The sequence below is a fragment of the Podarcis gaigeae genome (assembly GCF_964106915.1).
Source record: "Podarcis gaigeae genome assembly, chromosome: 4".
In the NCBI taxonomy this organism is placed as follows: Eukaryota; Metazoa; Chordata; class Lepidosauria; order Squamata; family Lacertidae; genus Podarcis; species Podarcis gaigeae.
Genome location: NC_139677.1, coordinates 40800593 through 40812333, shown reverse-complemented (window position 1 = coordinate 40812333; position 11741 = coordinate 40800593). Strand labels below are relative to the sequence as shown.

The 11741-nt window shown below is 43.1% G+C and overlaps 1 protein-coding gene across 2 annotated transcripts; it reads right to left on the bottom strand.

Moving 5' to 3' along the window:
* Positions 1 to 8895: 8895 nt before the first annotated feature.
* TMSB4X (thymosin beta 4 X-linked) lies at positions 8896 to 11353 on the bottom strand. 2 transcript variants are annotated; one of them, XM_083734656.1, is made up of 3 exons: positions 11193 to 11353; positions 9765 to 9878; positions 8896 to 9371 (listed from the first exon to the last, which is right to left on the bottom strand). In XM_083734656.1, the coding sequence occupies exons 2-3, from the start codon at positions 9862 to 9864 to the stop codon at positions 9337 to 9339; spliced, it is 135 nt and encodes a 44-aa protein (XP_083590782.1). In that variant the 5' UTR covers positions 9865 to 9878; positions 11193 to 11353; the 3' UTR covers positions 8896 to 9336. The 2 variants fall into 2 exon arrangements, with proteins under 2 accessions (XP_083590782.1, XP_083590783.1); XM_083734657.1 differs by having other exon boundaries at positions 11182 to 11275.
* Positions 11354 to 11741: the final 388 nt, after the last annotated feature.

Sequence of the window (11741 nt, the reverse complement as noted above, 5' to 3'; positions counted from 1 at the left end):
GCATCCCAGGATCCTGGGGACACCCATAGCTCAGAGGCAAACACATCTGCTTTGAATGCAGAAGGTCCCAGGTTCAGCCCCAAACACCTCCCGGTAAGGGGCTAGGAATGCCCTCTGTCAGAAACCCTAGACATATACTGAGGTAGCTGGATCAATGGCCTTACTCAGTATAAAGTAGCTTCCTATGCCTTATTGTGCTCTAAATACAGTGTGCACAGGGTGGATCTTAGGCTAGCGGCTTTGCTAATTGTGTATTGTCCCTGCCCTTGCAGATAAATGGTAAGGATCAGTATGATCACATATTCATCAGCCCTCAAAAGGGCCTCCCTCATCCCACCCTGGGGAACATATTCTGCTGCAGGTGTTATACCAGGACATACAGGGAATATGCTTCACTTCCTAGTTTCCACTCAGTTGCTATGAAAAACTGCTGGGCAATGCATATCTGGGTGCTTCCTGCAAAAAGATCTGCCTGGTGACTTGCAGAAAGCTTCAGCCTGTCAAGGGATATTATTTGAGTTATTTATGGTGAATATAAATAAAGAAGCTTGATAGAGGGGTTGGCCTTGAGGAGTACATTACCCCAGCACTCCAGATAATGCACTGGTTTTCTACAGCCTTGTAGACACAATTTCAGAACAGGTAATTACCGGTATCTTGTAATGGCTGAACTATACAGCCAGTGTACTTCCTTAATTTTATGGCGTTGTTCTGTATGAAACAGAAAGGAAAGACAGTGCAATTTTTACAAGGATGCAAATGGGCGTTGTTCTGACTGGAAATAACTGCCTCAGAAATGTTTGTGCAAGTGAGCAAGCAGGGAACGGTCCAGCTTGTTTTTTTGTAAACTGACAGAAAAACAGAGAAAATCCATACTGTTCAAACTCTGAAAACTGTTTCTGAATCTGCTTCAAAATGTCCCTGCAAAGTCTGTACTGTATAAGGTGTGGGTGTGTAGCAGTTTTTGTGAAATTTGCAACACAGAGAGACACTTCACCTCTTTTAAAAGATGGGTAGATGTTTCAACTATTGCAGCTGCAACCTGTCAGGCTAGCATTTTGATCTTCAGCATAAGCTGAAGGTCACATTGGTTTTGACAGAATGCAAGGACAGATGGTGAGTGTTTTTGTTCATCCAACATGGGAAAGCACACCATTCCACATAGTGGACACACACACCAGCAAATCTGAGTTTTTTCATTGAAACATACAGAGTCATATAAACCAAGGGTAGCCAATGAGGTGCCCTGCAGATGTTGCTGGACTTCTGACAAAAATGCCCTGATGAAAATAGATTGCACACTCATGAACATGTTCACACTCAAGAACAGGTGGAATTGCCTTTTTAACATACAGTGTAGGTCAGTATTAATTGTTTGTTTGTTTGTTTGTTTGTTTGATTGATCTATACCGCTTTCTTTCAAACAGTTAAGATGGCTAATAAAAATTACAGACAAAACTGCACTAAAAGTAATCTAAAAGTAACAACCGAAAAGGTCAGAAATGGCATAATCATATTTAACAGTAGCAACCAGAGAAAGAAACTCCATGGAGGGGATGAAGGTTTAGAGACAGTGGCTTGCAGAAGGTCACGTAAATGGTTTCATGGCTGAGGCTTGAAGTCAGGATTTACTGGCACAAAGCTCACCTTCTTAGTCATTCCCATATTAAAATCACGTTACTCTGTGTAAATGAAACAACATGCAGCAGCCTCCTTCAAAAGGATGTCCAACCTTAGTACAAAGAAGTACAGAAGGTGCATGTTTAAAGTTCTGAGTGCAGCCAAATTCAGCATCTTGGTCAAGCTCCAGGATGTGGTCTGAAACTGTTGCAGTGCAAAGCTTTTGTTGTGCGATTGCTATCATGTTACACATGCATTGCAAAGACATCTTGACCAAAAGGAGAGGAAGGAAAGAATGATTCTGAAGTGTGTGTTTTTTAGGGGGGGTGTCTAGTTTTGTAAATGGTTTTAATCATATAAGTCTTGTTCTTAAAAGATTGGTGTATATGGAATAACTGCTGGCTATTATTGAAAGTGGGACGCGGGTGGTGCTGAGGGTTAAACCACAGAGCCTAGGACTTGCCGATCAGAAGGTCAGCGGTTCGAATCCCTGCGACGGGGTGAGCTCCCATTGCTCGGTCCCTGCTCCTGCCAACCTAGCAGTTCAAAAGCACCACAAAAAGTGCAAGTAGATAAATAGGTACTGCTCCGGTAGGAAGGTAAACGGCGTTTCTGTGCTCTGGTTTGCCAGAAGCGGCTTAGTCATGCTGGCCACATGACCCAGAAGCTGCACGCCAGCTCCCTCGGCCACAACTGGACCTAATGGTCAGGGGTCCCTTTACCTTTATTATTGAAAGTGGCTTCCCATGGGCTTATGATCTACAGAGATAGCTAATCCTTTTGAAAGTTACATTCTCTAGCCACGACCTTCATATGCATTTGGGGAAATCATATTGCTTTTTGTGTGTCTTTATCCTACTATCTCGAAATAGCTTTGGGTAACCCCCTCCCAAGAAGGGATTATTTTCCTTTGTGAATTCTCTCCACATAGCACTAAAAAATCCCTCTGTTGTCATCTTCAGCATTCCCCAAGAAGATGCAAAGTGCCTCACATTTCCTTCTTCCACTTCCTGCTACAGTGAAGTGACAACAGTTGGCTGTTGCAGACCAAACCATAATCTCATGCATTAGCCTACCTTTGTAATGTAGCCACGAGATTTGGAATGTTGCCTCATAGATTGGCTACTTGTAGCATATGAAAGAGCCCTAAATTGCCAGGAAAGTAATGGCACGAGTAGCTTCATTGTGGCAAGCCCACATCGCTGTTGATTTGTATTGGACTTGGTCAAGACTGACATTTTCTGGATGGTGTTCAGTGTGGTTTGTGGTGGCATGCAAGAGAGTTTGCAGGTTTGCTACAGAGAAGGAGCCACAATGTTACACATAGCCACTTTGCACCCAATCAGATGACTGTGTGATTGCTCTGTCAGAAGTACAAGTTTTTCAGTGGCCCAATGATTGTGCTAAAGATGCACCAGGCAGTGGGTTGTAAAGTGTGTGCTTGGTGAAGCAAAAAGGAAGAAGGAAGAAGGAGGGAAGTGAAAACATTGCCACAAATATTCTCACTGGCTAATTAGTCATAGGAATCGGTCCTAGGTTTGCATTGCTGGTTGTGAATACAAAATGAGAAAGCAGCAGGCTACTTCAGTTCCCATAATGAGAAAACCTCACATCTTCTAGAGACTTTAACAACAATAACTTTGTATATATAAGGGTGGTTATGAAGTATTGTACAGGTTACACACCTGCCATCTGCTTCGGGTTGGGAGAAAAGTGCCTTTTTTCAATAGCCGAGTAAATGCAATTCACTTTCAGTACATCACATTCTAGCAGTTCTTATGAAAGCTTTGGCAACCAAGGCTGATTCCCCAAGAACAGTTTATAATCTGACCTGTTCCCAAAAAGAGCACCCAAAGCATGCTGCTTTTAGCTAGAGAAATATTTACATTTCATTTTTGTGTTATTTAGCCAACTCCGCAAGAATCCCATTTTGGGACGGAAACAAAAGTAAACATTTCTCCAATGTCAACACAGATCCCATATGCTCAAGGACATTTCTGATACTCAACAAGAATTTGCTCTGTGGGCTGGTGAGGAGGGGGTAATTTATTTGGGTTTAGCCGTTGAGTAAAATTTTATTTATAGCAAGTCTTTGATAAAATGTGACTCCTTCCTTCATTAGAAAGGAAAACAGAACTGACGTTTTTGTTTTGCTTGTCACAAATTATCAAGATTAAAGAACAGAGACATGGTTGACAATAGGTGTCATTTCACAAGCAGAACCAGTTTATAAGCAGCAGAATAGTCTCTAGTCCTGCGGGTGTGTTTTGTACACTGTACAAACATTGCACACATGGAGCAGGTGTAGCCTGCCTGCAATCTCCTACAGCAAGGGTAGCCAACATGGTGCCCTCCAGATCTTTTGGATCTTAACTCTCATAATCCCTGACCAATGGTCATGCAAGCTGGGGCTGATGGAAATGGTAGTCTAAAACATCTGGAGGGCACCATGTTGTCTACCCCTGCTCTCCATGGACGCATCGAGTTTCTATTTGTATGGCGCCCAGTACAATATAGATACTACAGAAATATTTGTTGCTGTTCTTTTCACAAATGATGAAACAGTTGGACCCAGCTGGGTAGAACAAGGTGCTGATAACGCAAAGGTTGCAGGTTTGATCCGCGTATGGGATAACTGCAAATTCCTGTTTTTCAGGGGGTTGTAGATGATCCTCAGGGACCCATCCAGCTCTGCAATTCTATGTGGATTGGCAGAATAGATCTACAAAGAGTATTATGCCCTTTTATGAGTGGTGAGCAATATCACTGTCATGCAAATGACCAATCTAGGATGTCTACTCACATCATAATGGTTAAACCTGGAAATGCATCTCAGAGCAGACCGAGATTCTGTTATCTGTCTCTAAGCATCAAAGTATCCATTTGTAAGGATCTTAGCCAGAGAGATCTGTGTGCAAAAGGATTCTCATCCTTGGCCATGAATGGCTAAAACAAATTTGTTTTTGGTTTAATTTAGCACTGCTAGGATGATATGCATTCATTATAATGGATTGCTTGACCTAGCACATCTCTCCCCATTCTTTAGCTCCCTAGAAATGATTTGTCTGTTTGAGGCAGCGTAATAGCAATCAACTAACGTAGACAAAAACTCACCTTTGCTTTTCATATCTGCACAGTTGCTAAGGAAGTAAGGGTTTCTAAGGAAGTTGCATTATGCCACACATTCCTCTTTGCAGAATAATAATAATTTTGAAGTCATTAAGTAAGGGGAAGTGCATTTGAATCATTCTGGCAAGAGAAGTAATGACTGAAACGGCAGGAGTTTGTTTCATACAATACGTATGCAGGATGCATGCAGAAATCAGCAGCACTGCATAAGTGTAAAAACCACAGCTAACATTTCTTTTTTCTTTGGCGATCACGAGTACTCCCAGTAGCTAACATTTCATATCAAGCCAAAAAGGAGAGCTATTTTTCTGGTAGATATGAAGATGTATCTTGGGCATAATGAAAACCTTATCTACCTGTGCTGAGATTGGGCTAGTGGGGAGCATGGGAAGGAGATACCTTGCCATATGCTCCATTAGAAATGTTCTCTATTTATATGCAACTAAGGAAATGGTGCCTTTCATTCTGAGTACCTTGTTGAAGATATTCCCTCCCCGTGCAACATAGCAGATAGATGATATATTCAAATGTAGGAACACACACACACATACACAAAAAACCCAAAGCCATTGGAAAGCCATGTCCAAAACAGCTGGTCCATCTCCAAATGGGAATGATAAATCTGCGTAAGTTTCAGAAATATGAATAGTCCAGGCCAATAAACAGACCAATCAAAGCAATGTCCCTCATTCACAAAGTTGCTCTTGCTTGTTGCTGCACCATCCTAATGTGGCGCTGAGAACACTGCATTTAAATCCATTTGAGTGGTCAGAATGCAGCTTGCCTAGACGTTGTTTAAAGAGGTTACATTGATGCATAGCTAAGAGAAATGAACGTGAGGCCTGTACATACAGCTCAAAGTCCATATTATGGCACTGTAGCTAGCCATTTATGAATATATCAGGTGGCATCCAACTAAGTTTTACTGAGAGTAGACCCACTGACAATGGCTAAGATTCACTAATTTCAATGAGTCTACTCATGAGTAAAACTTAGTTGACTAACATCCGCTATCTTTTCTTCTTGTAACAAACATACAACCACAAGGTCTTCATTCTATAAAGCACTCTTTCCCATTTCCATTCCCCCAAAATATCCTCACTTGTATACCTCAGGGTATGCCGAGGGCCACTGTGCGTGTGAATTGTGTGTTGGGTATGAAGGTATGAGCAGGGCAGGCTGCTTCAAGCTTCTCCTCTGGGTAACCTTGGTCAGTCAGTGCCACTCAAACTAGACTATATTCCAAGATGGCGAGAACGTGTATGCATGTGTGTTTAAAAAGTGGTGCACTTCACACACATTGCTTGTAAGTCAAGTTCATAATGTCATGAATGAAAGCTGGCATTTATACTGCCTGACACCCTAAACACAGCACTGCCTTTGGACCAAAACTGGATTTTAAAATACCCTCCCCTGCCCTGTCACATAGGGAACCAAGTAAAGAGCCCAATATCCTACTTGCAAACTCCCAGTGCACAATGTGAAAATATACTATTGCTTAATGTGCTGCTTGGGTTAGGAGGGCATGACCTCACTTAGTGCCAAACTGCCACAGCCTCATACACAGCTTCAATGCTTTTCAGTTGAGCATATGCTGCATTGCCTCCACACTTTGGGTTTTAGTCATCATGCTCTGCATCCTGTTGCTTTCTGATTAAGATCGCTAGCAGGGTGGTGTCTCTCAATTGGTATTTTAAGAGTCTCAGCAGAACAATTTCCTGTGGCTTGTCCACAGTTCAAGAGGAAGCAAGCAGGGCTCTCTAGCAGCCTATTTGTTGATCGCTTTCATTTTGTCGTCAAATTCTTTCTAATGCTCTTTATTAGTTGTCTCTCTTAGAACTCTAGTTCAACGCTGTGGCTCCTGAGAGATGTAAAAAGGCCAATCCTGTATTTACTCAGAAACAATGTTCCAGTGATTTCACTTAAGACTTACTTCTCAGTAAGACAGCAACATATCATATCCCTTGAGGCTAAGGCAAATGGTCTTGGCCCATTGAAATTTTGGATTTTGTTTTTGTCTTTGAACAGCTCTCCTCAACTCCATCTCATGTCATAAATTGCCACTTGAAACCCCCCTCCAAATAAAAAAGCATTTACTATGCACAAAGGGGCTTGCTCCGTGAGGAAAAACAACTGTAAAGCTCCCTTGTGAATCTCACAGTTCTTGGGTGGATCTTAGCCAATATGCTTAATGTTATGTCTCCAGGGATTTGCCACGAGAATTCATTTTGACGTCATTTCAGAGCAATGTTAGGCAGAATTAGGCATACTTAAACCCATTGATTTGAATGGTTCTAGGTGCACCTAGCTCTGTTGCAAGTCTGGGCTGTTAAGCAACTGGTACATCCAGGAGCAAGTGAGAGTGTCTGTAATTACAAGTCCCACATCTTAACTGTCCACCTCCCCATGTTATCCCCCTGCTTCACTCAGCAGTAGAAGCTTAACAAGATTACTTTCAAACTGAATCAAACCCCGAAAGAGGAAGAGACAAATTAAGGAATAAACATAAGCCACCAGGTTTTAGGTGGGGCAGATTAAATGTTTCACCTTTTTGAGAATAGAGGGAACCCACTGATATTGTTGAAAGATTAATGAACAATCAGTTGCTTAAAATACATCCAACTTGGAAAGGCAAGATCATATTTCCATGATCTTAAAACTGTACGTTACTAGTAGTGAGCATCTTAACTTTTGTTGAAGAGGATTTCAGGTAACTAATCTGGTACACATTGCACAAAATGGAGCTCTCAGCAGTTCCAATATGCAGTCAATAGAGCCTGGTTTCACTTGAATACAATAGCCATTGTCGAGTTTTCATGAATAGCGGTATTTTAATTGACTGTGAAACTGTGTGCGCACACACATGCATGTTCCAGAGAAAAAACGGGTCTATTGCTTCTTCCTAGTATGGCTGAAAGCCATATCTACAACTGCCCTAAGATGCATGGAAGAGTGGAATTTAAATGAGGTTATGAACAGAACAAAGAAAAGCACAGCCACTAAGGAGGTTGGAGCTCCCCACTCAACATACTAAACACTGCTCAGTGCAGGAGTGGCAAACCTGTGGTCCTCTAGATGTTGCTGGACATTTAACTCAGTAAGCATGGCCAGTGATGGGGACAGTGGGAGTCTGGAAAGCTTGTTCCCATTCCTAGAATGGGAGTATGGCATTTAAGACCAAAATACTGGTGCTATGGAAATGGTTTTCAAATTGTGTACTAGGAACCTTGGATATCAATGGCAACCTTATCTAAAAAGGGGGCCTGCTCGTTTTCCTCCTCTGCAATGCACATTGTTAAGGGGTATTCTATGGCAGGCATCTTCAACCTTGTCAGACTCAGGACATGGGTCTGAAACATGCACTTGGGGGCCCATTTCTTAAAATATTTTGCCAGATATTTGCATGGTGGTGATGCTGCTGTTGTGACCTACCTTGGATCACCAGTTGGAAGACCAGTGTTTTAGAGCATCCTCATCAATTTGTACAAGACAGCAAGATGCAGCTGAGCAACACCCACCTGGTGTGAACCACACATCTGCAACACCCAGGACTTCCTCTCAGGAGACCCCCAAATGTAGCAAGTTTGAAAGTTGCCACCTTAAGGAATTAACACTATGTCTGCAGCAGCCTGCCGCCCAAAGCAGCAGCAATGACATGGCAAGGTGAAAAGAAGTCTTCTTCAAATCATTCCCCAGCTGGAAACTGCTGTGATGCACTAAAGACAACCTCCATGCACAGCCATCCAAAACTGCCAGGTTTTGCTGAACATGATTTTTTTAAAATGTTGAAAGGGGAAACTGTTGCAATAAATATATTGCCAAAACACTGTCCATATAATTTCGTAGTCCAATGCCTTTTATAACAAAACTTTAGAATATATGTATTATAAAAGCACAATATACAGCTTGTATAGTTCCTGCATAGACCTCTTAGAAAGAAATGTGATATTTTAAGTTATTTTTGCAGATTGCCCAATGAATGTTGAATCCTAATATGCAGACTGCTCTTGGCAGACAAAAGCTGGAGGGGGGAGAAAAATGTTTATGCAGGAGTCTATAAAGTCATATAATCTCATGTTGGTATAGGCACTTATACTTCCTCCTTTGATAACAATTCTCAAAAAAATATATACCAGATCAGTATAATCCAGATTTTAAAACATTTTATTTTTGCATATTAAAAAAATTGTGCATTCCAATAATTAAAATCATTTGAACAAAAAAAAAATGGCACTCGGTTAACTGCATTTTACAGCTTGCGGGACCTTGGTACAGCTTTGCGCATATTCGGGTGTTACTAGATTACTGTAGTCCCTTTCCCAGGATCTTCTCTCGAGACACATGCAAGCTCTTTCGTGCCACCAGGACCAAGCTGGACAGGCAGATGGAAAGGGCAGCGCCTTCGTTCACAGCATCAGTAGTTCTCTCTATTCTTTAAAATTTTTTTGGATGTGAAAGGGGCAGTACAGTCATTCAAACTTTATCCAACCTCTTTGCATCTTACAAAGTTAAAACAGCTAAAAGAAGTAAAATAAGAAGGCAATGCTTGTGGAATGTACAGTGCATAATTTGGAAGGGCCGGTTTCATTACGATTCACCCGCTTGCTTCTCCTGTTCAATTGCTGCAAAAGGGGGAAAGAAGGAGAAAAGAAAGAAAAAAGGATTATGCATTTGAAATGCAGTTAAATAGGAATCACACTATTTTTTAAAAAAACCTATTCATTTAAAATTCAAAATTAGACACTGTTGAATAAATCTATTTTTTAAAAAAATTATCTTTCAATATATTGCATTTCATGCATACTGTGCTTAAAAGTCCCCTTATTTTCATAAAATATCTTTGTGTACTGTATTCAATGCTTCCATTTGTACGTAAATTGCACAGCATCCTGTAAGGCACTGAAACCCCATACAGCAAGAGAGGCGGAGGGTAGCTGAAGGAGCCTGGCTCAGCCCTGCCTTCTCTTTGTCTCCAGCGGCCCACGCCCTCTTCTCATCTCCCAAGATCCACTTACTTTCTTTTGAAGGCAGTGGGTTTTTCTCTTGCGTTTCCGTCTTCTTCAACTTAGACTTGTCGAATTTCTCGATTTCAGCCATATCTGGTTTGTCAGACATATCTGCCGATTGATCTGCACGCACACACACACACATAAGAGGGAAAAGAGATGGTTAGAGATTGCACCACCCTTCCTTCCTCTCCCCCCCAACCCCACCCCTTTTCAAAACCGCCTGAATTCACTACAACCATCTCAGCTCCTCCTTCCTGATTAAGTGCAACACTACTAAACCCCCCTTACTTTAAAAGGCAGGTCTCTATATACTTATATCCATGAGAGCTCATTTTACCTAAAAAAATTAAAATTGCACCACTGGGGGCTCAGCCTCAGATGAAACAGCGCACAGGGTGTGGTGGGGAGATAATCGAAAGGCTTTAAAATAAAATTTAAACGAAACAGAATTTGTTCCAGGTGAAAATCAATTAATTCGTTTAAAAGAAAAAAAAAATACTCATTGTTTTAGTGGTGGTGATGCATCTGCTCCAGTTAATATCTCTCCACTAGCCTTATTGCATGTGGAAAGCACAGCAGAGAAAACCGCACTTAGAATAAAGCAAGCAAAGGATGAGGATGGTGAAAAAAGCGCCTGCGTGTATGCACACAATGCCACCAAGCGAAGCGAGCGAGACTATGCTAATCACTTTCTTCCATCTTAGTGTCTGGTCTGCCCAGCACATTTGGAGGGAGCCCTGCATTCTTCCCTCGGCACAAAGAGCTCGAGCTGCAGCTGCAGCCCCAACCACCGCCCTTCCTCTCCCTCTCTCTCGCCCCCTCGCTTTCTCCTTCCCGGGGCCGCCAGATCCACAGCGCCGGCTACTCGCCGGGAAAACAAAGAGCTGCTCTCTCTTGTCGCTCAGCATGCGGGGGGGGGGGGGGGCGGCAGCAGCCGGTCGTCCGAGGATGCCTCCCCCACCCCGCCCGCATCTTCCCCTCTCCACCTTTCCGATCACGCCCCAAGTCCCCCTGCCTCCGAGGCTCGAGGTTTCGAAGCGCGCACACGAGCAAAAACGCGCCTCTCCAAGGAAAGCGCAGCAAGCAGGCAAGGAAACCGAACCAAGGTGCCTTGATCTGTCCAGCATGCCCTTCTCTTCCCCTCCGGCAAACATCGGGGTCCAGGGGTCGGGGGGGGGGGCAGAACCTTCTCGCTCAAAATGATAGCAAACTAATAATAGTAACGATAAAGCTCGTTTCTCCACGCATTTAAGCCGCCGCCTGGTGCATTCAGAAAGAAGCCCTGGGTGTGTTTACGTTCAACAAAGCGGAGACCAAAATCTCAACTGCCTCGAAAATCCAAGCCTACGGCAACATGCGGACGGAAAGAGGGGTGCTGAGATACCCCTCAAATAACCCCCACCACCGGGAAAGAAAGAAAGACCAGAGCCTCACCAGTGATGCGCTCTCTTCAGGTACAATTCCGCTCTTTGCAGCAGCTGCTCTGGACCGTCGTATAAAAGGGCGCTCCCCCTGCGTGACCAGTTATACCCCGATTCTATGCAAATCGCAGTGATGTCATCTTGAATAACTTAACTCTTTCGCCGCCCTTAAAGTTCCCGGCTTCCTCCTTTCTGCGCCCTCGGAGAGAGCCCTGCTTACATAGGAAAAGGAAAAGGCAGCGATTAAACCCACACGCACCGGGAGGGGGCCGGGGGGGAGAAAAGAAGAAGAAAGTCGCATGTAAATTATGATTCGGATACATTCTTGTTCCCCGCAAAGGGGAGGGGGGCGATTTTGCATGCGGGCGTTTCCAGTAAGAGCAATTTTCTTTTTAAAAAATAATAATAAAATAATGAAAGGCTGCATTTCCTTGGAGAATTTCCTCGCACCCGCTGACTTGAGAAATGATCACGCCATACAGGCAGCGGGCCAGCGAGACCCACGGGAGGCCTACCTATGCAGACCTCGACTAGAAATATGCTACGGTTTTGGCCCAGGCAT

Bases quoted from the DNA above. Each gene is read 5' to 3' on its own strand.
- TMSB4X (XM_083734656.1), bottom strand. From the start codon at position 9,864: ATGTCTGACAAACCAGATATGGCTGAAATCGAGAAATTCGACAAGTCT. The intron at 9,372-9,764 runs GTAAGTGGATCT...CCCCTTTTGCAG, and splicing joins CCCACTGCCTTCAAAAGAAA to CAATTGAACAGGAGAAGCAA.